The sequence below is a fragment of the Gobius niger genome (genome assembly GCF_951799975.1).
Source record: "Gobius niger genome assembly, chromosome: 23".
In the NCBI taxonomy this organism is placed as follows: domain Eukaryota; kingdom Metazoa; phylum Chordata; class Actinopteri; order Gobiiformes; family Gobiidae; genus Gobius; species Gobius niger.
In genome coordinates this window covers 9519700-9541086 of record NC_136874.1, presented here as the reverse complement: position 1 = coordinate 9541086, position 21387 = coordinate 9519700, and the positions used below count along the sequence as shown (strand labels likewise).

The window sequence follows — 21387 nt, the reverse complement described above, 5'->3', positions numbered from 1 at the left end:
GAGGGACGCTCGACGCTGATTGGTCAGGAGGCGGGTCTCCTCGCAGTGTCTCGGCGGCAGAGCCAATCACGACTTCACCTGCAAAGTCTCAGCTGTTTTAGGCTTTGGAGAATTTTGAAGAGCCAGAACTGACCATAACCGACTGTAAACTAGAATCACTTTGGTGGTTCTGAGAAATATTAGTCATGATGTTTCGCCCGAAAAAAATAAAGACTAACAAAACGTTTTAAACATTTTTATTTGGCTTTTACAAAAGAAGGCTGAACTTTTCCCCTCAACAGTCAAGGCTGCCTCCCTTCACTGTCAGTTCAGCCACATCACACCCGACATGTAGCAAAAGTAAAAATCACATTATGTATTTAAAAAAAATGGCCAAATGTACGAGTGAAATACAATTTAATACGATATTTAGGCCGGTTCTGAAACTACACATGGTATTTATGTTGAGTACTCAGATACAGCTACTCAAGTACAAGTTCTTGAGTAACTTTTTGAGATGATCCTTTTTTACGCAACAGAACGTTGGAGAGCTTATGCTTCAAGATCTGAGTAAAATGCGACTTTCACCCAGCATTCAGAGGAAATTTGAAAGAAAATCAATCAATCCTTTAGGCCAATCAATATTGACCTAAATGTTTGCAAGTTGTCATCAGGCGCTTGTTGAAATGTAGAAAGTCTTTGGTGAGTCCCCTGGAAAGGGCAGGAGAGCTACGGGCAGGAGATCTCTGATCAGAATGGACTAAAGAAAAAAGGAGGTCATTCCTTGCACAGCCTGCAGGGGGCTCTGGAGTGTTCAGTGTTTTTTTTTTGGTCTTTGATTGAAAAAACTTAGTCCAAGGCACAGGAGCAGCGAATCAGCACCATCTGAAACAAAAACATCAAAGTGATTTTAGTCGAAAGTAAAACATTGTTATTTGTCTTGCAGGTTCTTGACTTTGTTCTTGAGTTATTTTGAGCTGGACAGGTTTTACAGTTGCAGTCGTCCTCAAGGTCCTCGGTGTGAGGAAATATTGTAATCTGATTCTACACAAAAGTTTAAAAAAAAGAAAAAAGTGCATTATTTTATCCTTAACTATAGTGTTTTTCCGGAATTGCCTCATTTTTGGAGTCAGCACATCACTAAGATTGAGTAGAATATCTTTCCCATTGTTTGTGGCTGTGGCTGTTTAGTGTCCTGAGGCAGTATTTAAACCAGTAGGATGGCGACCCCTGGTGGTACGCCAGTGCATAGCAGGTAGAGGTGCACAATACCATATATCATCTACAACAGTTATTGTGTTGTAGTTCAGGGCCCCCCACTGAGCACCGAGCTGGGGTGATGATTTCAAGACATTTAAATTAATACATTGATAATGTGTTTACTTCTTAATTGAAAGAAAATGGTTGTTTGAAAGCAATGCAAATGTATGATATCGACCACAGTATGTCTCTAATGTCATTAAACAAACAAAAACATTCTTGTCACTAACGCCAACTTATCATAGCAGGGGGGGATTTGAATTCATATTTTAGTATATTCAGTTTTAGTTGACCACCTCCTAAATAATAGAACCTCGAGGTGGAGAAAACATTTGCTGTGTTTGAGGCCGATGAGATAAGACAGCGACATGAGCGAGAGGCTGGACTGCGGGCTTGTTCAGTCTTGTTCGAGCTGCTGTTGTTGTGCTTGTTGTGTATCTATTTTCTTTGTATATTAAAGACTCTATCTTAGAAATCCCAAATGTCTGAATGTTTAGTTCGACTGTAATGTTTAGTTCAAGTGCTGAACTTCAGCTGAACTGCATTTGTTGAGTAAATGTTTTGTTTTTAACATTAAAGCGCTTCCATTTAAAGCAGTTTGTGTGTGATCAACTTACAGAAAAGGAATGTGGCGACACTCAGCCGACGACTGCTTCTGGGGGTTCACTGTGCGCTGCCTGAAAAAGGAATCGGGTCAAAGGTCATGTGTGGCCAAGTACAAAGTTCTCAGTCATCCAGCTGCATTCCTTAGTAAACTGAAAGTATTAATCATTCCAAAATGCAATGTCTGACTAGTTCACATGACCTCGTATCTATTTCCATGAGCACATATATGCTAATGTCCATCGACAATCATTTGACTGAACCGACTGACCCTACATACATGCACCGGTAGCTTCTCGCTTCAACTTCAATGATTTGCACTGAACTGAACGGCAAATCTAAACATAGCTCCACCCTTCTGCTTCTTCACCTTCGAGGCAGACATCATGACACCCCAAACACACCGGCCGCATATTTTTTTAAGTCCACGTTACCACAATGTTTCAGAGACGCGGACGTGGCCACTCTCGACGAAAGTCCAGCCTGTCAAATCAATTTACATTTATGTTGTCAAATCAATATCATTTTGTAAACTGTGTTTCACATGTTTCAGTATTTTCAGGCCGGTTAGACCATTCAATGTGACTTGGCTATTGATTGTAATTACAAAGCAAGTTATAATTGTCAAAGACTTTATTATCATGATACCTAGTAGATGTCATAAAATATATATATTTCTCATCCTCGTGTTCTACTTTGATCCTGCATACTAATTCAGACTGGATGTGCATGTGTTTTTGTTTTTCTAATGATAAAAATCATAAAAAGGAGAAGCTGTGGCGTAAACAACCAGGAAGTTACGTCACCTCCCGCTGATTCATTAAAACTACATCACCCACACAGCGACTACAATATATGCTCCATACCCTCCTCACCTTCAGGAGGCAGTGCGGTTATCTCCTCATGGACTGATGAGGAACATCCTGAGGTTCCTATGCTAAAGGAGCTGGTACTTTCCTCACTTCCTCTGAACTGCACTGACACGTTTGGATGTTCCTCGTCATGGCTGACAATGATGTACGTAAGCCAACGATAAGAAGGAGCCTCTTATGCTTATTTCCACTTTTAAGATCCAGCCTAGTCCTTTTTAGCAGGCTGTGTAGTGCCGGGTCAAAGGTCACCTGTCGGGCCGACTTGAGGAGGGCAGCAGCTTCAGTGGGGCCCAGCTGCTGCACCGTCTTATAGAAAAGCCCGTCTGTGTTCTGCAGCAGCGCGAAGGGAGTGTCCAACTCCTGGATCACACCGTTCTCCAGCACCTGAAACAGCCAATGTTAAATATATTTGATGTAAAAGTTGTTTCTTGGTGCAGTGGCTTCTTAAATCAGACATTTCGTTCCCAGCACATTTTTTACATGAATTATAAATTCTGTTCCCAGCGCATTTTAAACATGTTTTACATTAGCTAATGAATCCAGGAATAATAAGTATTTCAGCACATGGCAGACAGGCTTAACAGGCTCTAAAAGGGAAAACTCCCCGAGGACACATCAAGCTTGTTCAATATAATTGCTCATGTAAAATAAGTAAACATCTACATTAGTTGACTGTTTTCCTTTTGATTTGAAAACCCAAAGATCTAGCAGCACTATTTTATATCAGCAGTAAATCAGTACGGACCATGATTCGGTCGCTGTCGATGATGGTGTTCAGGCGGTGGGCGATGGTGATAACAGTACAATCTTTAAACTTCTTTCGGATTGTTTTCTGGATCAGTTCATCCGTCCTGGAAAGAACCAGCATCAAACATGAGTCAATATAAAGTACAAGTGTCTTACAGTACAATTAGAGATGGGTCATTCCATATTAAACAACCTCCTCAAACCATTACCACTGGCCTGTGAAACTTTACTTTGAGTGTGTCTGGCCATAATCATGCATAGTCCAACAAACTGGGCTTCAGACAGTGCAGGAACATGAACCTTCTGAGCAAGTGTTGAGCTGAAAATGCTGATGCTACCTGGGGTCTACGTTGGCTGTGGCCTCGTCGATGACCAGGATGCGGTTCTTCCTCAGGACGGCTCGGGCCAAACACACGAGCTGCCTCTGCCCCACACTGAAGTTTGAGCCCGACTCCGCCAGGACCGCCTCCAGCCGCTGAGGCAGCTCCTCCACCACGGACTTCAGCTGCACCTGCACAGAGAGCCCCGCAGCAGGGTTAGACATGCTGAAACACCTGAGGGAGTTTCACACCTGCCAAATCATGACTGACAAACTTTGAACATTTGAACATTTGAATAGGCCCTGCTGAAGATTCAAAGATTACTCAAACAGACAAACGAACCTCTTCCAAAGCATTCCACAGGTCTTCGTCCGTGTGCTGATTGAACGGGTCCAGGTTCTTTCTTACAGTGTCGCTGAACAGCACTGGATCCTGGAAACAAAATAAGCTTTGATAAACAAACACAGAGGGCCCATGTGATCTGACCTTGTGAGATCTTACCTGAGGAATGATGGAAATCTTCTGGCGCAGGTCGTGAAGGCCGAGCTCGGAGGTTAAGATGCCGTCGATGTTAATGCTTCCTTTTGGCTCCGAAAGGCGAAACAGGGCGGACACCAGCGAGCTCTTCCCTGCTCCGGTCCGGCCGACAACACCGACCTGGGGATCGAAACAAAAACCTGTCTCACGTTTGAACTTGGGCTGGTATTGATTTTCGTGTCGTACTTTTTCGCTGGGCTGCAGGACGAAGCTGAGATCTTTCAGCACCAGCGGCCCGTCGTCGCTGTAGCAGAAGCTCACTCTGTTGAAAGTCACCAAGCCACGTTTCGGCCAGTCAGGAGGAGGCTTCTTTTCGGTTTCCCATTGTGCTTCGCTCTCCAGCTCGCTGTACTCCACCACTCTCTCCACGGAGGTCATCTGAGGAGACACTATGTTATTTTCTTTCTGGCTGTAATCCATCTGGAGAGGTCTTTTTCTACAGGTACAGCCGCAACATAAACCTGAGTCAGCTTTTTTTTTTACATTAGTACCATGTTCTCCACTTCAGCGCTTTGCCTCACGGTCCATTGGAAGTTTCCAACTAAGGTCACAGCGTAGGTCAACACCAGGCCCACCTCTCCAGCGTGCAAACCTGAGAACAAGAACACAAAGGCTGTGATATATGCAGTTTAAAGGGAGTAGCTTTTTCTATTTACGGACCAATTTGATGGGATAATGCCAGTGAAGTGTTTATCTGTGTTCTCACCATTCCTAAGTACAATGCAGCCGAAAGTGGTCAGCGTAATGAAGATTGCACAAATGCAATCCAGGCGTAGAGCAAACCAACGCGACGTCATCAAGAATAAAAACCATGCCCCTATAAGATATGTCCATTCAAGATCAGACTAGATTCCATTGTTAATTGAAAGTAAACATACAGACCTGAGTGTGTATCCTGATACGTGTCAAACTGCTTCTGTAACCGATCAGAAGCTTTGTAGGCTCGGATTGTCCACAGACCCTGCAGAGACGAGGACAGGTGGGAAAAGACGGGGCTGCGGGCTGCAAGGAAAAACAAACGGTAGGCAAAGTCCGAAGCGGCTGTCCGGGGAGTTAAAACAACGAGGTAACACGCACTTACTCGTGGCCTCCAGGCGTTTGATATCCCGCGAGGTGTGGAGGTAGAAGCGTCTCAAGTATAAAAAGAAAAACAGTAAAGGCACGACAGGGACGAGGATGAGGGGGATGACCGATGCGGCCACAGCGATGACTCCCACGTTCTGCAAAAACAACTTGAACCACGAACAGAGAGATATTAGACACAGAACACGCCGTTTAATTTGTGTAATGAGTTTGGGACATACCTGATAAAAGTCTAAAAACGTTACAGGCAACAAAGAGTCCATTTGACCTATGTCTTTGGAGAATCTGTTCAAAATTCTTCCTGAAATGAAAATGAACTACACTGAATAGATTTAATTAAGTCAGATTGTCGAAATAAAATACAGTGGGAGGAATTTAAACATTGTCCTGTGCAGTGTTATCTGTATAAAAAAAAAAGACAAACCGATGGGGTTAACGTCGAAGAAGCGCACGGGCGAGCGCAGCACGGCACTGAACATGTCGTTGTGAAGACACTGGGACGACCGCACCAGGCCATGAATTATGACTAAACTTCTTGCGTATCCAAACACAACAGCAGCAATGGTTAACCCTGAAAGTTGAACACAAAGCCTTTAGGACGAGTGTTGCCTTTCAGAACGAGGCGGACGTTTGTGCAATATTGCGAGAGGGGTTACAACCTGAATATACGCCGAGGTAGAAATTCAAATCCCTGTCTGAAAGTGAGAGCGTGACATTCTGAATGCTCATTGTGGTGTTTGCTGTGTTTGAAACCTGCTCATTTGACCTGTAGATACACAATAAATGAATGCACCCATGTAACTGTATAGCACAGAGCAAGTGCAAGACTCTCACCAGTACACCAGCCACCAGTCCTGAAGGATATATGCAGCCTGTAAACAAACACACACTTGTTGAACACATTCAAGGCTGTTGTGTAACTGAGCAGCAGCGCCTTACCTCAGCTACGACACTGAGCAGAACTATAGTGAGTAAGGCCAGACGGCTGCAGCCCGCAGTGAAATACCGCGCATAAATTTGACTACTGACGTCTCCTTCAACGCGCGTCTCCTCAGTGATTGTGTGGACGGTCTCAATCTGGGAAAAGCAAAAAGAACAGTCCTTAAAGAATGACAACTCAGAACAAATACGTTCCTACACACACCTGATGAAACAACACCTACTGGGAGTTCATCGGAGCCGCAGTCTGACTGCAGGAGGCTGGTGTGAGAGCAGTGGGAGTGCGTGGTGTTACGGCTCCTGATTGAAGGCCTGTCTGGCTCAGTGGCACGAGGGCACAGCTCCTCATCACTCTTTAGTAAAGACATCATGTCAAATCCAGAGCTAGTCAACTCATGGTATGTTCCCCGGGCAAAAATGTGGCCCTGGAAGTCCACAATAAGTAAGTAAGTAAGTTATACTGGCATTAAGCATTACAAGTATTAATGAGGTGCAAACCTCCTTGAGAACAATAATGTGGTCCACGCTCTTCAGATACTGCAGTTGATGAGTGACCAGGATACGGCACTTGTTCTTCAGTAAACCCCTGATACAGCTGCACCATGAGCACAAATAGTATTAGTATTATTAAGGAGGATACGTGACACATTCTCGTTCTAAAGAGGGGAACTCACTGGTCAAAAAGATGCTTTCCAACTTCAGCATCTACTGCGCTCAAAGGGTCATCCAGGAGGTAGACATCTGCATCCTGATACACAGCTCTGTAAACAGCAACATATGCAATGACAGTAGAGAGAAATGACAGCCACTCCTCCTGAGCATATTACCTGGCCAGGTTGACCCGTGCCTTCTGTCCTCCACTCAGTGTGGCTCCTCGGTCTCCAATTAAAGTCAAGTCTCTATCAGGGAGCAGCTCTAGGTCCTGGACACATTAAGGACGTCAGTACAAGCCTGAATGGACATAAACATAACAACTGTCTGAGGACGTCCTTACCCTCTTCAGAGCACAGGCCTTCAGGACCTTCTCATACTTCTGAGCGTTCAGCTCTTTCCCAAACAGGATGTTGCTACGAATGGTTCCAGGAAAGACCCAGGGCTGTTGGGACGCGTAGGTCAGCTGACCTCTGATTTTCAACATGCCAACTTCACAAGGAAGTTCCCCCAAAACCGCACTGAGCAGAGAGGACTACAGAGAGAAGATATGGGTCAATCTACTGTTTGGCACTGACTTCTTCATGCAACTCTTCTCCACACACTGCACCTTCCCCGCCCCCACCGGCCCAATGACCGCCATCAGCTGCTGCGGCTTCACTGTGATGGAAAGGTTCTCCAGTGAAGGAGCGTCAAGACTCTGAAACACAGGGACAAGAGTGATGCTCACTGTATGTAACGACAAATAGAGAATGAGTTAACTCCTGACCTTGTCCCAGTAGCATGTTACATCCTGGAGTTCAATGGGGTTTTCTTTGTCTTCTAGAGATAGATTCATGTTGTTCCTCTCGACTTCATCCAACAGGAGGTAATCCTGAAACAACATCATATATAGACCCATATCTAAAAAGATCTTGTCATGGTGTCATGACAAGATCACATGCTTCAATCACACAGTGTAAACAGTACGCTTACCCTAATCCTGAAAATGCTGACTCGTGTTTCTGAGACCTTTTCCACGGCCAAAGGGAAGAAGAGGGTGACTGTCAGTTTGATTGTCCCATACAGCGACACCGTGACAAACACACGGCTGGCAGTTATGGTGTTCCCGAGAAGAGCATAAACCATGAAAGTGAAAAATACAATGATCTTGCTGCTGGCAAAGAAGGACGCCATGTTGAGACCGCGGAGGTATGAACTCTTCATGATTTGACATATTTCTTTTCTGCAAAAACATGACAAAAAACACCTCTTAAGTATTTTTGAAAAACTGTATGATGAGACAATACCAGGGCACATAGACAAACCTTGTCTATTTAGCTTTTCATATACATTTTTTATATATGTAAATACTGAGAGAATCCTGAAAAACTTTAGAAACAAATCAAGAATCCTATAGATTTCACAAAATGTTTATAGAAGTCCAAACTACGAGGTGAGCAGTTTTTTTTTTGCGACCATTGACATTTCCATTTCTTCTACTGTGAGTAATAGTGCAGTAAGCTGAGTCAGTCTGTGCAAAGTGCAACGGTTAAGTACGACTAAGTAACTAATTGCAAGCTTAAGTAGAGAAAAGTAGTTCAGACATGCCCTCTTACATAATAATTCACTATCTTCATAGAAAACCACAAACTTTCCTGGATGGTATGCAAGATATTTACGTTTTTTTACTTTTTAATCTAACCTGCAACTGCACCCTAACCCTGACCCACTACGTGGCTGTCGTTACTTTAAGTATAATTATTCATATCCAAGGCCTGCTTGTGGGACAGATTGTATAATTGACGACAAGTGTTGGACAAGTTACTTTAAAATATTTTATATATTAGTAGTTGCAGCTTTAATAATGTAATATGTTTGTGTTACATATCACTGTTTCAAAACTGTAGCTGAGTTTCAATACTTTGAGGAACTTTTGACAAAATAGAAAAACTGAAACTAGCAAAAGTGCCGTTTTTCACTTTCCCCCATTCTCTTGTGTTTTGTTTTGACAAACATCTGCAGATCTTACACACAAGTGTCTAACTTGATGTGGGGCTGCATTTTACTTACAACTCGAGTTACTTCAATTGCGATGACAAACATATTACCGCATTTTGTTGAAGTATTATGTTATATTCCTTAGTTATTGAAAAAAGTGACATTTTTACTCCTTACTTTTGTAATGCGTAACAACACGGTTACAACACTGCCCCTCGACTGTATGCGGCTTCACATGTTAAACTTAAACTGCACATGCAACAAGTCTATCATTTACCAGCTTTATGAGTTCACAACATATCTGTTGAAAATGTCTTTCTAGGAAAAGCTCAGGGATTAGGAAACACACGATTACATATTTACTGAAAATAGCAAAGCCATTGTTGTCAGTCGGAGTATATATATATAATGATTAAACTCTGGTCAATAATCTGGTGTGAAGTGAGGAGAAGAGCAGCTCTGTACAGTCAGTCTCTGCTCAGGAAACTGAATGGTATTACTTAGTGTAATTGGTGTAAAAAAATAAATTAAAGCTTGTTTCTGATCTTTTTTACCACTGAGATTTCAGACTCTTACTATTGTACATGTTTTTAGTGAATGAGCTGAGAGCCCCCCGTGAGGAAATGAGACTTACTTTCTAACATCAGTTAAGAGGGCAGCGAATGGCTTCTCCCAGGCGTACATCTTTATAATTCTGATGCCCATAATGACCTCATTCATGATGCGGATCCTGTTGTCTGTGAAGATCATAGATTTACTCCTGATAAAAAAAAAAAACAACAACAACACATTATCATTTGATCGATTATGACAAAAACACTACCATTTACCTGTAGAGCCCAAAGAGCTTCCCAAACCAGGTCTGTACCGGCAACATGAGCAGCACTACGGCTACACCAGCCAGACAGGGCGGGCCGATCTCATTCCACAGCAAAGCAAGAATAACTGCCGCCTGCAGAGGCCCTATCCACAGGTAGTGCAGGTTATAAGTGATCTGAAGAACACAGATACATTGTGAGTACAGGGACACAAATGCTCAACAGTTCACTTCTTTCAGGTGTGGACCTCATCAAAGCGGGTGACATCATTGGAGAGGAGGTTAACTATTTTGCCTGTGGTAGTTCTTCCAACAGATTCATTGCTGAGTCTGAGAGCCTGAACAAAGACATTTAGAATTACAAGGTGATAAACAAACGGAATTAAATGCCAGACAGCAGCCTGCAGCACCTTTCTGTAGATCATGTGACACAGGGCCACTCTCATCTTCATGGCTATCCTCAGGCCATAGTAATAGTGCAGATGTTGCAAGATGGTCAGAGCGAATGTGGACACAGACATGGCAGCTGCATATGTGTATGCCAGCCAAAGACTGGGCCCGTCTGGGGAACCATAATTCTCAAAAAACACAAGGATTTCCCCCAGCAGAAGCGGCTGAATGACTTTGATGATTTCCTAAAGACATAAATCAATTAGGTGTTTTTACCCCCTGACAGAAATAAGAAATGACACTCCAGAATGGTGTAGGACTATTATGAGACACATACCAATGAAAAGGCAAAGAGCCCAGCCTTTGCATACGACAAGCCATAGCATTGAAGCAGAACTTTAGTCAGACTGGGCTCACGAAGATGCTTTTTGGCTTTTCTCACTTCATGGTCCCATAGACTGTAAAAAACATGTCCCGGGTTTAAGGTAGTACTGTGTAACTATTTATGTTTTAATGGAGGTGTACCATTGCAGCTCTTTGCCGAGAGCTTCAGAACGATCCTCAGGAAGAACACTGTACATATCACTCTCCTCCAGCCGCTGTTTTTTGCCCAGTTGTAACAAAGGAGACAGCCAACTGCAACAGGTAGTAAACACAAGGAGCACTGTGTACCTTCCCTTCACAACATAATATACAACTATTACCAAGATATGAAAAGAATGCAAGCATAACGTGCCATAAATCAATTGACACCACGCTTTATGGCGCGCATTGGATCAAATTGTAGGCGGCACATATGTTTATGGCGTTAACAAGAATGCCCAGAAGATATGACAGTTGTGGATCACGGTGTTCCAGATTCCAATTACTAGAGCTGCAGTGGCCAACAAGTTAAAACAGTGGAGAAACTTACCAGAGAAAAAGCCTGGAGAGGCAGCCGGCTCTCCCCAGAGGGCTGTTCTTACTGGTCATGTTTTCTTTTCTTAGTAACATGTTGGGCGCAGCGCGGATCCCCTGCGAGAACAGACGGACACGAGCGTGACACGAGTGACGAGTGGACCACACTGCGGTGCGTTTGGCGAACATCATGACAACACTAAACTTCACAGACCACAACTGCACAGCTGCAGGAGGACAGATGTGCCACCGCTTCACGGAGTCATTACGCATCAAGTTAAAAATAAAACATGCACTGATGTAAATAATCATATATTTAAAAATATATAAACAATAAAATAAACAAGATATGCATTAGTTACATAGGTATGCGCCCTTGAACAAAGGACTATTAGGATCGCTAATTTGAAGCTATGCGTGTTGTTATAGCAAGAGGAACGTGGCTTACGTCTGACGCGGATGCCCACAGATGTATGCATTAAGCACAGAAGACGCGAAAGCCGTAGTTTACCAGGCGCTTAAGAAGGCAGCACGTCTGCAAAACTCAGAAACTCCAGCGCGGGAGCATAGGGGCCACATGCACACGCAGAGCTGGAACAAGGAGACGTACTTGAAGCCATAAAGAATTACGTCATCGTTTCTTTAGGTAATCAACAGTGGCGGTTTGAGCGATTCCCAAACATGGGTTGGGGGGCCCTTCGCAAAACATCAACATTTTCTATTCACTTTGATTAAACTTTATGTGAGAAAGGCCAATTTGCGTTCATGGGCATTTTTGTTTGTAACCTAAAGTGGAAAATCTACATGCATTTTTTAGACCATGCAAGTAAAAGAATATTTCCTAGATTTGAGTGAAATTAAACAGGTCGCCTGTTTACATTATTGGCTTCGTTGCATAACATTTTTGCATAGTCAAGAGCTGCTTTAGTTTGCAATGTGTGTTAAAAACTTTGGAAGCCGGGCATTGAATAAAACATCCTGGTAATAACCTTATTTGCCATTTACAAAGTTGTGACTCTAACCATTTCGTACGGTATATTTACGTTCATGTATCCTTGTGTACAACCTGATGGAAACCAAAAAAACAAACACTAGATGTCGCTGTTGCCATTTAAACACTCCGTCAAAGTAAACCCCCATTATATGACCATATTTCAATAAGTACCTGATTAATAATGTCTTGATCTGTCTCTATGGAGTCACCATGGCAACGTCCCGGGCCCCAGCTGCTGTGTCACATCTTGTTTACACCGGGGGCCACGACTTTGTCTGACCTAGTTGCTGCAAAGCCCAAGAGGCAAAGGCAAATAGAATAAAATCATTTTACTTCCACTGCCTGGATATTGAAATACCTACAGGAACATAAATCTACTAATACAATCTGATGATGAGTAAACATTTTTCTTTCACCAAGTTTTTTTTTTTAATTTAAGAACAAATAAAATTGGTGTACACATCTCCACAACTGTAGTTCAAGAATGCTTCATATCTCCAAAGTTCACTGACGGATATCGAGTCAAATGTTTGTTTGTTTGTTTAATTGTTTTTAAATCCCATGCTCCGTACACACAAGCCACTTATATCTCCCTTAGTCAGACCGACGCTCAACCATATTAGTCCAGTGCTCGGGTATCTCCAATGGCTTCCTTGCAGCTCTCCTTGTGTACAGTCTCTCCATACCAAAGTACATCTCAGGCGCTGCCAAGTGAGGAAAATACACAGTGAGGCTGCATTTCTTTATATTCATGTTATGTTGAAATCCAGGCTGAAAAGAGTTCTATTTAGCTTTGCATCAAGTGAAACTGAAAGCACATCATCTGCATGCTTCAATTTTAAATCAACTTCATAATGATTAGTTTTATTTATATTTATTTGACTTGAGAGAGTAATTTTATATAGCCCACTTTCGCACTTTTTTTCATAGTTTGGCTTGGGGTGGGATTTAGACTCAGGTGCAACATACATATGAAAATATATAACCCCCAACATTTGTCATTTTCACACTGACAGACGCTAGAGGGCGCTCTAGGTTTGTGTACGAGTATCTGCTACTCCTGTGCCACTGAAAATTTAAAAGACGGCAATCGAGCAGCAGAAAGAAACTTGTGAGGGACTGGCGAAAAGTGGAGGTTACTCTTACTGCAATGAAGAAGAAAAAAAAAGCTAATCATGGGCTAAAGGCTAGAAGGCCAGAGCTAGAGGAACAAGTTCGCTAATGGGTGCTTGAACAACGTGCTGCCGGGAGAGGCTTGTCAATGGTGCAGTTGCGCCTCCATGCCCAGGTAGTAGCCAAGGCTGGTGCAACTTATACTCCAGAGAAACTTACAGTGCGGAAAATACAGTATTTGTGTTCTGTAAAGCACTCTGAACTACTTTGTGCATAAAACAAGCTTGCCCTGCCACATCTATGTGAATGTGACCCTAAAACTGAAGCATCACAGAGATTTGGATGTGTTATGTATCGACATTTAGTCCCTTTTATCAGAGACACACAATATGGCGTCCTCAAGGGGGTCCAGTCTCAGACCAAGTACACTTTACTGTACTCCAAGTCCCGTCAGACATTATAAACCTGAATGTCTTCTCAGCTGTGGGGAGACCGGTTCTCCGGCAAGTCATTAGAGTTTTTGGATGGAGAGTCGTTTGGTGGTGAACTTAGCAGCTCCTCAATCCTCTGGAGGTCTTTTGTTGCGTTGTGCACCTTTGAGCTCACGTTAAGATCTCCAATTAAATCATCGGTCAGCTGCAGGCGGGCCTCCCTAAAGAAGCATTCAAATGTGTTATTAATGTCCAACAATACAATGCGTCTATGTCACAGGAGTCTTACCATTCTGCCAGTTTCAGCTCGTACAGTTCTCTGCGCTCCCTTCGTCTCCTCTCATGAATTGTCTCTCCACACAGTGACTGCATGCTGATTATCATTAAGCCAGCGGGAATCCTAAATGTGGTATAAAACAAGTATTGTAGAAGCTCGCAGTTGTATAGAAGGGTTGTTTGTGCATGATTTGGGAACTTAGCACTTCAACTTTTTGTGTCAAGAGTAATAGTTGATGATTGTGTTAGGCTTTCCCATTGTACTTGTAACTCGAGCCCAGATGAGGGGCTGATTCTGGTCTGAGATCTGGAGCATGATGTGCTTTCCGATTAGCTGCCCACTTTCATTTGGCTCCCTCCTGCCCCCTGACTGCACCTGGCAGAGCTGGGGCTGTTTGCACACATCAAACGCTCCAGGTGGCTGGTCAGTCAGGCAGACACAAGAGGAAGAGGAGTGGGCCTAATACGAGTGTGAGGCCAACACGAGACGAGGACTCGGGCTAAGCCAACAACAAGCTGATGATCAGAGAGACAGTCCAAAGCAGCCCCTGGAGAGAGTTACAACACCACACACACACACCATTATGTGATCATGGTCACGGGGCACTCGGCTGGAAGTGGCCACGAGGAAAGTGGGACAGAGAGGAAGGAGAGTGAAAAATTAAACCGAGTCTAAAGTCTTTGCAGGTCGTGTGCATAACAGGACAAACTAAACAGACATGGTTGAAATGGAGAGAGACAGCTGCTGCTCTGGCCAGCTCCATCACTCTCATAACCACAACACGGCCTTCTGCAGCGCACATGAGCCCCCCTGGCACCCCCTGCTCCGCTGGAGGTCGAGGGCGGGAGGGGTTCAGCTGGCCCACAGAGTGGCGCTGGGAGGGCCGCAGCTGGCGACCAGAGGCATACGGGCAAAACGCACATGCACAAGCATGAGCGCACATAAATACAGAAATGTGCATGATGTTAATGACAACAAATGCAAGCAGTTGAAAGATTGTGTTTGGAGAGACTCAGTCCAGCTAAAAGAATAAAGTGAAATCATGTTTAAATGTGATTTGTGCAGTGGGTTACCCGAGGAAAGCGCCAATAATAGATCCAGCCACTAGTCCCCGCAGACCCAGGTTGAGTCTGAACAGGCCTCCGGTCACAGCTGTGAGCAGCAAACAACAGATCGAGATGTATTATTTCTCATGTTATAGAGGGTTTTGACAAATGAATTGACCACAAGGTTGTACTGTGATGCGAATTGGGTTTGAACGCAATGGATGTCCATAACAAACTCATTCAAAAAGCTCTCACCTCCAGCAGCGGCGTAATGGCTGAATGTGTACTTGTCTCTGTATACAGACAGGCCCGTGCTCACAGTGCTAAAGTTCAGACATAATCAAAGTAAACATGATACAAGAATAGATTCAGTGTGTTCTTTTTACATCTAACACAGATTAGTTCAGGTACTCACTTAAATAAGGTAACAAAAGCAGCGACTCTCCAGCTCCATCTGAAGCCGTACCTTAAAAAGCCTCTGATGGCTGCGTTATGAGCTGAGCGCTAAAGAGAAAAAAACATAGAGTAATATCAGAACTGCACAAACACCGGTCCTTTACAAACCATTCCTCAGTTTTCCTCCTGCACTCACCACAGCATCCAAACGGCCGCTGTAGAACTCTGCCTGGCTGACCTGGATGTATCTCTTTCTGGCGTGTCGGGCAGCAGGCAAACCGCCATAGAAAAGGCCAGCAACAGCAGCAACTGCACCACTTTTAATCACATTGGTCAGCTCCTCTGGATACTTCCGTGATGGGCTACAGAGAGCCAATAACAAGGGCAAAACATTACTATATCCATTTCAGACTTTTTACTACCAGAAGCAAATAAGAGATTATGACGAGAGCTGTAGTGGAAATAAAAAAGGTATAATTTATCTTTATATCTTCCACAAATGCCTTGGATGTTTGCATTTCAAAGCTTAATGCCCCTGAAAACTGTCCATTTAAAATAAAGATGATGATACTAAAGTAGTTGATATATAAAGGGATAATAGTTCACTGACTGTCTTTCAAATAGGTCCTTGATGCGGTCCCATCCAGTGTCAGGAAACTCTGGCCTCCCCATGACGTCTGGCAGGGTCCTGGGAGCAGAGTGTTCGGGGCTGGTGGAAGCAGTGCTTGAGGAGGGCATCTGTGCAGACTGGGCAGCCGCACCGTCAGCTGCATGGACCCTGGGGAGGAAGAGGCAGAAGGAAACGGGCCTGTCGCTCTGGAGAAAGCCCTGCATTAGGCCCTGTATCAGGCCGGTGTTCAGTGCCCCCCCAGGGCCCGTATCTGCCTGCTGTCTCCGAGGGGCACTGCATGTTCTGGGCCGTTCTGGGCGCATCACGCTTCAGCTGGCGTCAGGCTGTGGTGCAGAAACACATGGATGTGGGTTGGAACTTTTCAGACTATCCCTAAAACGAACAGCCAGAAGATGGAGAGAAATCTGGCATGGTCCTCCTCCTCCTCGGCAGATGTTACATTGGATGCCCTGCCAAAACATATGGAAGTATACTTTTTATGACAAGCTTGGCTTTACTGCTTAAAACACCACACGGTCAGTCATAATATTTTAAAGTAAAATACCACCATGTACTTTAGAAAAACACTTCACTTGGTGCCACACTAAATGTAATTACATGAGTTACATACCAGTCAGGTTGAGTGAATTATTACTAGGTACGATAATTATTACTAATATTAATAGGTTATGGTCTGAAGGTCTCTTTTTTTTAAATTATTATTATTTTTATTTTAAAACAGCCAGAGGTGATACCTGGCACGAGGCCTTTCAACATAGCACATTGCTGTAGCAAACAGAACCAGACAAACTCACGGTAAACAATTCAACAAAAGAAGACAAGACAATAATATAAGACAAACAAAACAAAACAGAGATTAAATAAATGCAAAATGACAGCACAAACAATGACAAAAAGAGGACAGAGGCATTACATAGTTTGAAGTATATAGATAACAATGAGTAACTAAGGATGTGTCACATAGAGCTAGTGTACCTTGAGCTCATATAGAGGGGGTGAGCTTAAACTGAGTGCTTCTAGGGCAAAGCTCTAACCCATATGACCTATGAAGCTGACACGTTAATGACGTCACATAACATAGTCATTAAAGCGGCTGAGCACTTGCTGTCAACATGGGCTACACCGAAATTACAAGACATTTCTGCTTAACTACATTTAATAATGCAGGTATTGGGTTGTTGTCTTTGCATTGCAGTTTTAACATACTATAAGAAATGACCATGGGAAAATATTTAATAAAATCTCGACATAGGTTTATTTTTTTCTTATTATTTTTTACAGGTTAGCATAAAACCAATGATTCTAAGGTAAAAACAAAAAATAAAAAAAGGCTTACCACCAAATTTATCGTCTTCACAGCCACCCGAGATCTGGTAGTTTCTGGAAATGCCTTAGATTTAAGCGTTTAATACTTTATAAAACATTGACAGGACTGTCCTTTACCCACACACCGGCGTCTCCTCTCAACCCCTGACCTCTCCGCGGTGCACGAGCAGCTGAACAGCGCCTCTTGCGGCCGGAGGACTCTACTGCACTAAGGTGAATACTTACTTAGACTTTCAATTGATTTTTTATTTATATAAATCACAATCATACCAATCACAAACACACATCATCGTCATCATTTGAAAATCACAGCATTTTGGTCAAATTTGCACAACCACATATCAGCTATTGCTTCGTTTATGAGAAAGTGTGAAGCGCAGTACCCAGCCAAGAAAAATACGGCACAATGTGAATATTACAACATATTCACTGTAGCCTACACATTCAGTATAAAACACAAATGTAGTGTGTAAACACATCATTTCAAATGCACATACATCAGTAGCAATTGCCACACTGGTCACTAGAGGGCAGTGCAGCTAAGAATATTACAAGTAACATGATAGAAAAAAAGATCATAGATGAAGAATTAACATGGGCAACACTTGAAAATATGACAAATCAGATCATAACAGCCCCTTGTCAATATAAAGGCACTGAAACAAAGTGAGTAGTAAACGGGTAATGTGTGGCACATGGCTAAGCATAAAAAAACACAACCCTGTAGTGGTGGAACATTGAGCACCTGCGTTTTGTGCAGTTCCTTTTCTGCTATTGTTTGCCTTTTATTATCTCGATACAACTACCATCAAAGCTCTGTCTTTGTAAATTCACTAATCTGATTATAGCCATTACTTCGTTTTGGTTTGTACGTGAGTAGCTTGCTATAGTCCGTCAGTAGTCTCTCCCAGTAACAGGAAACATCCTCCATTTTTAGGTTGTCGAGAATGAACTGTCTCCCTCTGAAAAATCAAACGAAAACCAGTAAGTTGCAAGAGTAAAAAAAGCATTTAGAATATTCTGTCGACACTTGCCTCGATGCAATCTCTTGTGCAATATCGTCATTATCCTTTGCGAATTGTAGAAGTTCTCTGGAAAAAGACATACAATACGATCATTAGCTGAAAGAAAACATATATCATGATTCAATTTATGCCAGTATTACTTGACATCTGAAAGATCTTGCTGGACTGGTATGTAGTGGACCCATGGCTTGAGCTGAGGGTAGAAAAACTCCTGCCATTCATCGCCCACATGGAAAACCAGGGATCCACAGAGGAAGAGGTGTTTGAGCCGGAAACTGGCCGCTACTCCCCTGAAGTTAAATAAGTACCTAAAATAGAGAGAAAGTTACACGCGAATAATTAAACCTACAACGAACGAGATTAAAAGGCAGTTAGTGACTCTTACTTGTATTTGCAGTGATCCACGAGAGGGATTTCTTTAGCGGGAGGTTTTCCCAGGGTGTCCTAAAAGCAAAAAAAGATTCACACAATAGAATAAAATACATTTATGGGTGTTTTACAGTTTTACGGTCTAGCTGCACATTTAATAACTGGGAATGCTCCACAGTGTGTCTTTAAAATGGGGATAATTACAGTGAAAGGCGAGTCAGGCAGGATGTCGAGCACAACTGACCTTTTCAGACTTCCACGCCTGGTTTTTGGTGTACTCTGCATCCACCAACTCAGGGGATTCTCTTGATAAGAGAATCAGAGGGTCACGCTCTGGGCTTGTTCTAAAAAAAAGAAGCAAGTGCATAAACTGAAAGTGGGATGCACATAAAAAAGTAATTTTCATGTCAATGAGTGTTCTATATCCAGGTAAATTAATGCTAAAAATATCTATGGGTGTTATCGATCGAACACAGACCTAAAGAGTGCTTGACAGTGGAGTTTGGGACCTGTTGGATCTCTGCAGCGTTTATCAAGGATTACAATGTCTAAACTATGACTAAATCTAGGCAAACATGGGCCTAAACCAAGTCTAACATCAGAATTAAACCCGAATTTAACAGACCAGGACTAAAATGGGGCTAAACAAGGAGATCAGACTTTCACTATGTCTCTGTGTATTTTGCGTCGTCTTATATTGTGCAAATAATTTTTAATTTCTTTTATGTAAGATGAATTAAGTGTACAAATACGGACCTTGAGCCCCTGAAAAATCCCCTGGACTCTTTCTTCTTCCACGGCCATTGTTCTGCAGACCTAAGAAAAGATCAAACAAAGTCGAGCACATGTACAGAGTAATGGCTTGTGATATCCGTGCGACATTACTTTCTGAGGTCATCTCTCATCAAATCCCATCGCCCCAATCCCGTGGGGTATATCGGCCATACAGCAGGTCCGCCTTCCCAAAAGGTCCACGCAGGATACATGATGTCCTGATAGTCCTCGGTCTGTAACAACAAGGACATCTTTTTTAGGATGCAGAACTCAAATGTTTAAATGTGCAACACTGACTGGTCAAAAGCTAACCTTACTGAACGAGAAGATTGGCAGAGTCGGCTGCACCCAGGTCGGCACCTGAGGGTAATCCCGGACGTTTACAACCATCTCTAGATCGGGCAGTCTGTCAATCACTTCCAAGATGAAATGCTCCACTCCACTGCACCTAGGAGAAATCAAAATCCCAGCCACAGTAAGGACTCGGTGTATGATCACGGCATTGCGATGGCAGTTTTGCAGCTTCTCCTTACCTTGCAGGGAACATGCAGTTCTTCTCCCTGTATAGCTTTTGTCCGATGATCTGATAATGTGTACCCACTCCTCTTTTGACAGTAGCAGCCATGAAATCTTCAGAAATGCCCCCTTTAAACGGTCGCAAATCATCCTGGAGTACACTGCCAGGTTTGCAACAAAACAAAATACAAGGGTTTACATTCAGGCTGTGCAAAGCTAAGGAAGATACAATGATTTTGAAGTGAAGTATTATTACCAGAGAGAGCTCACCCACCTTATATGGCAGCCACAGTTATCAGGGTCACAGGGTGTGTAGGCTTGAACAGCACTGGCAATTTCATCTTTGATTTTCTTCCATTTGTTGTCTAAAGATGAACAAAAATGTTACTCTGCAGTTGATTAACCTAAGTTACAAGCAACCAGTAAAAACGATATCTACATTATTAAACTTTACATAAAACATAACTGACAAAAAAGAAATCCCTTTGTTTGCTGATTGTTGCTAAGTTAGCATGCAAAGTTGTTAGCTAGCACTGATTGATAAGAGATGAATGAAAGCATCAACAAGTTAGCACACTCAATGCACCAGTTAGTTTTAGCCACCGAGCGCTGAATACGTTTATTTGTGAGGCTTATCGCTTACCTGAGGCACCAACCAAAGAGAAACAGCAAACATGCAGCACAAGAAAAGTCCACAACAACCACAGTCGCTCCATTTTTCTCGAAATCCTCCAGTTTAGTCTGAAAATTAGCTAAAACAAAAGCGGTGCTCTGCGCACGCTTACTCCTGCCTGAATGCGTTACCGTAATACCGGCTCAAACGCGCAACACTTACTTCGTTACCGTAAAGACCACATAAATAGGACCAATCCATTATAATTATTCGTTTCTGTTTACTACAATATATTCAAGTTTTGATGATCTTGGTCATCAAAATTTAGAAGGGAAAAAAGAGAAACACAAGTGGGAAAGAATTCGGGAAAAATAATAATTCTAAAAATATAAATAAATAAATATAATAATAATAATAATAATAATTGGGGGGAAAGGGCGATTTTTTGGGGGGGGAGTCAAAAAATAAATAAATAAATAAATAAATAAATGGGGGAAATAAAAAAATAATAATAAAGAAATAAAACATTTCAAGAAAATTGGGGGGAAAATGAGAAAGTTTGGGACAAAAAGGGGGGAAATTTGGGAAAACAACGTGAAAAAAATCGGTCAAAAATGGGGGAAATTAATAAGAAAAACTTATTTTTCTGCCCTTTTGTCGTTAAAAGAAGTTTCTTGGTTTGTTTGTACAAATGCAAAAGGAATTAAATGGTGGGAAAAGGATTAAATGACCATTATTAATCTGTTTTGTTTTATGGTTCTATATGATAAATATGTTTTTGTATTGGTATCGAAAACCAAA

General features: G+C 42.6%; 3 protein-coding genes across 4 annotated transcripts; all 3 read right to left on the bottom strand.

Moving 5' to 3' along the window:
• Positions 1-1861: 1861 nt before the first annotated feature.
• On the bottom strand, positions 1862-11264 carry LOC306981977 (ATP-binding cassette sub-family C member 4-like; the record flags this gene model as incomplete). The annotated part of the gene is made up of 31 exons (XM_079581718.1): positions 1862-1916; positions 2964-3098; positions 3460-3565; positions 3800-3972; positions 4124-4213; positions 4283-4438; positions 4505-4696; positions 4810-4910; positions 5025-5135; positions 5201-5320; positions 5400-5550; positions 5623-5702; positions 5826-5972; positions 6061-6167; positions 6236-6273; positions 6341-6478; positions 6565-6765; positions 6839-6935; positions 7015-7101; positions 7168-7262; positions 7335-7526; positions 7602-7691; positions 7761-7865; positions 7967-8216; positions 9606-9731; positions 9802-9965; positions 10037-10126; positions 10199-10423; positions 10516-10636; positions 10704-10814; positions 11092-11264. 31 exons carry the CDS (start codon positions 11262-11264, stop codon positions 1878-1880), a joined length of 4011 nt encoding a protein of 1336 aa, XP_079437844.1. The 3' UTR covers positions 1862-1877.
• A 2254-nt stretch (positions 11265-13518) lies between these two features.
• timmdc1 (translocase of inner mitochondrial membrane domain containing 1) lies at positions 13519-17503 on the bottom strand. Its single transcript, XM_079581801.1, has 8 exons — positions 17300-17503; positions 15943-16412; positions 15529-15694; positions 15352-15440; positions 15192-15259; positions 14964-15042; positions 13903-14013; positions 13519-13834 (listed from the first exon to the last, which is right to left on the bottom strand). Exons 2-8 carry the CDS (start codon positions 16263-16265, stop codon positions 13660-13662), a joined length of 1011 nt encoding a protein of 336 aa, XP_079437927.1. The 5' UTR covers positions 16266-16412; positions 17300-17503; the 3' UTR covers positions 13519-13659.
• Positions 17504-18091: 588 nt separating this feature from the next.
• On the bottom strand, positions 18092-20752 carry poglut1 (protein O-glucosyltransferase 1). Of its 2 annotated transcripts, none has more exons than XM_079581765.1 (10): positions 20617-20752; positions 20248-20338; positions 19991-20134; positions 19770-19905; positions 19569-19690; positions 19440-19499; positions 18928-19027; positions 18700-18758; positions 18455-18622; positions 18092-18380 (listed from the first exon to the last, which is right to left on the bottom strand). In XM_079581765.1, the coding sequence occupies exons 1-10, from the start codon at positions 20687-20689 to the stop codon at positions 18260-18262; spliced, it is 1074 nt and encodes a 357-aa protein (XP_079437891.1). In that variant the 5' UTR covers positions 20690-20752; the 3' UTR covers positions 18092-18259. The 2 variants fall into 2 exon arrangements, with proteins under 2 accessions (XP_079437891.1, XP_079437890.1); XM_079581764.1 differs by having other exon boundaries at positions 19991-20138; positions 20249-20338.
• Between the last annotated feature and the right edge of the window lie 635 nt (positions 20753-21387).

Coding starts and splice junctions, on each gene's coding strand:
- timmdc1 (XM_079581801.1), bottom strand. CDS start 16,265: ATGCGCCCAGAACGGCCCAGAACATGCAGTGCCCCTCGGAGACAGCAG. Junction 15,695..15,942: donor AAGGACCTATTTGAAAGACA/GTCAGTGAACTA, acceptor GGCTCTCTGTAG/CCCATCACGGAAGTATCCAG. Junction 15,043..15,191: donor CCATTACGCCGCTGCTGGAG/GTGAGAGCTTTT, acceptor TGCTGCTCACAG/CTGTGACCGGAGGCCTGTTC.
- poglut1 (XM_079581764.1), bottom strand. CDS start 20,689: ATGGAGCGACTGTGGTTGTTGTGGACTTTTCTTGTGCTGCATGTTTGC. Junction 19,906..19,990: donor AACTGCATGTTCCCTGCAAG/GTAAGGAGAAGC, acceptor GATTTCTCCTAG/GTGCAGTGGAGTGGAGCATT. Junction 18,623..18,699: donor GTGGATCACTGCAAATACAA/GTAAGAGTCACT, acceptor TCTCTATTTTAG/GTACTTATTTAACTTCAGGG.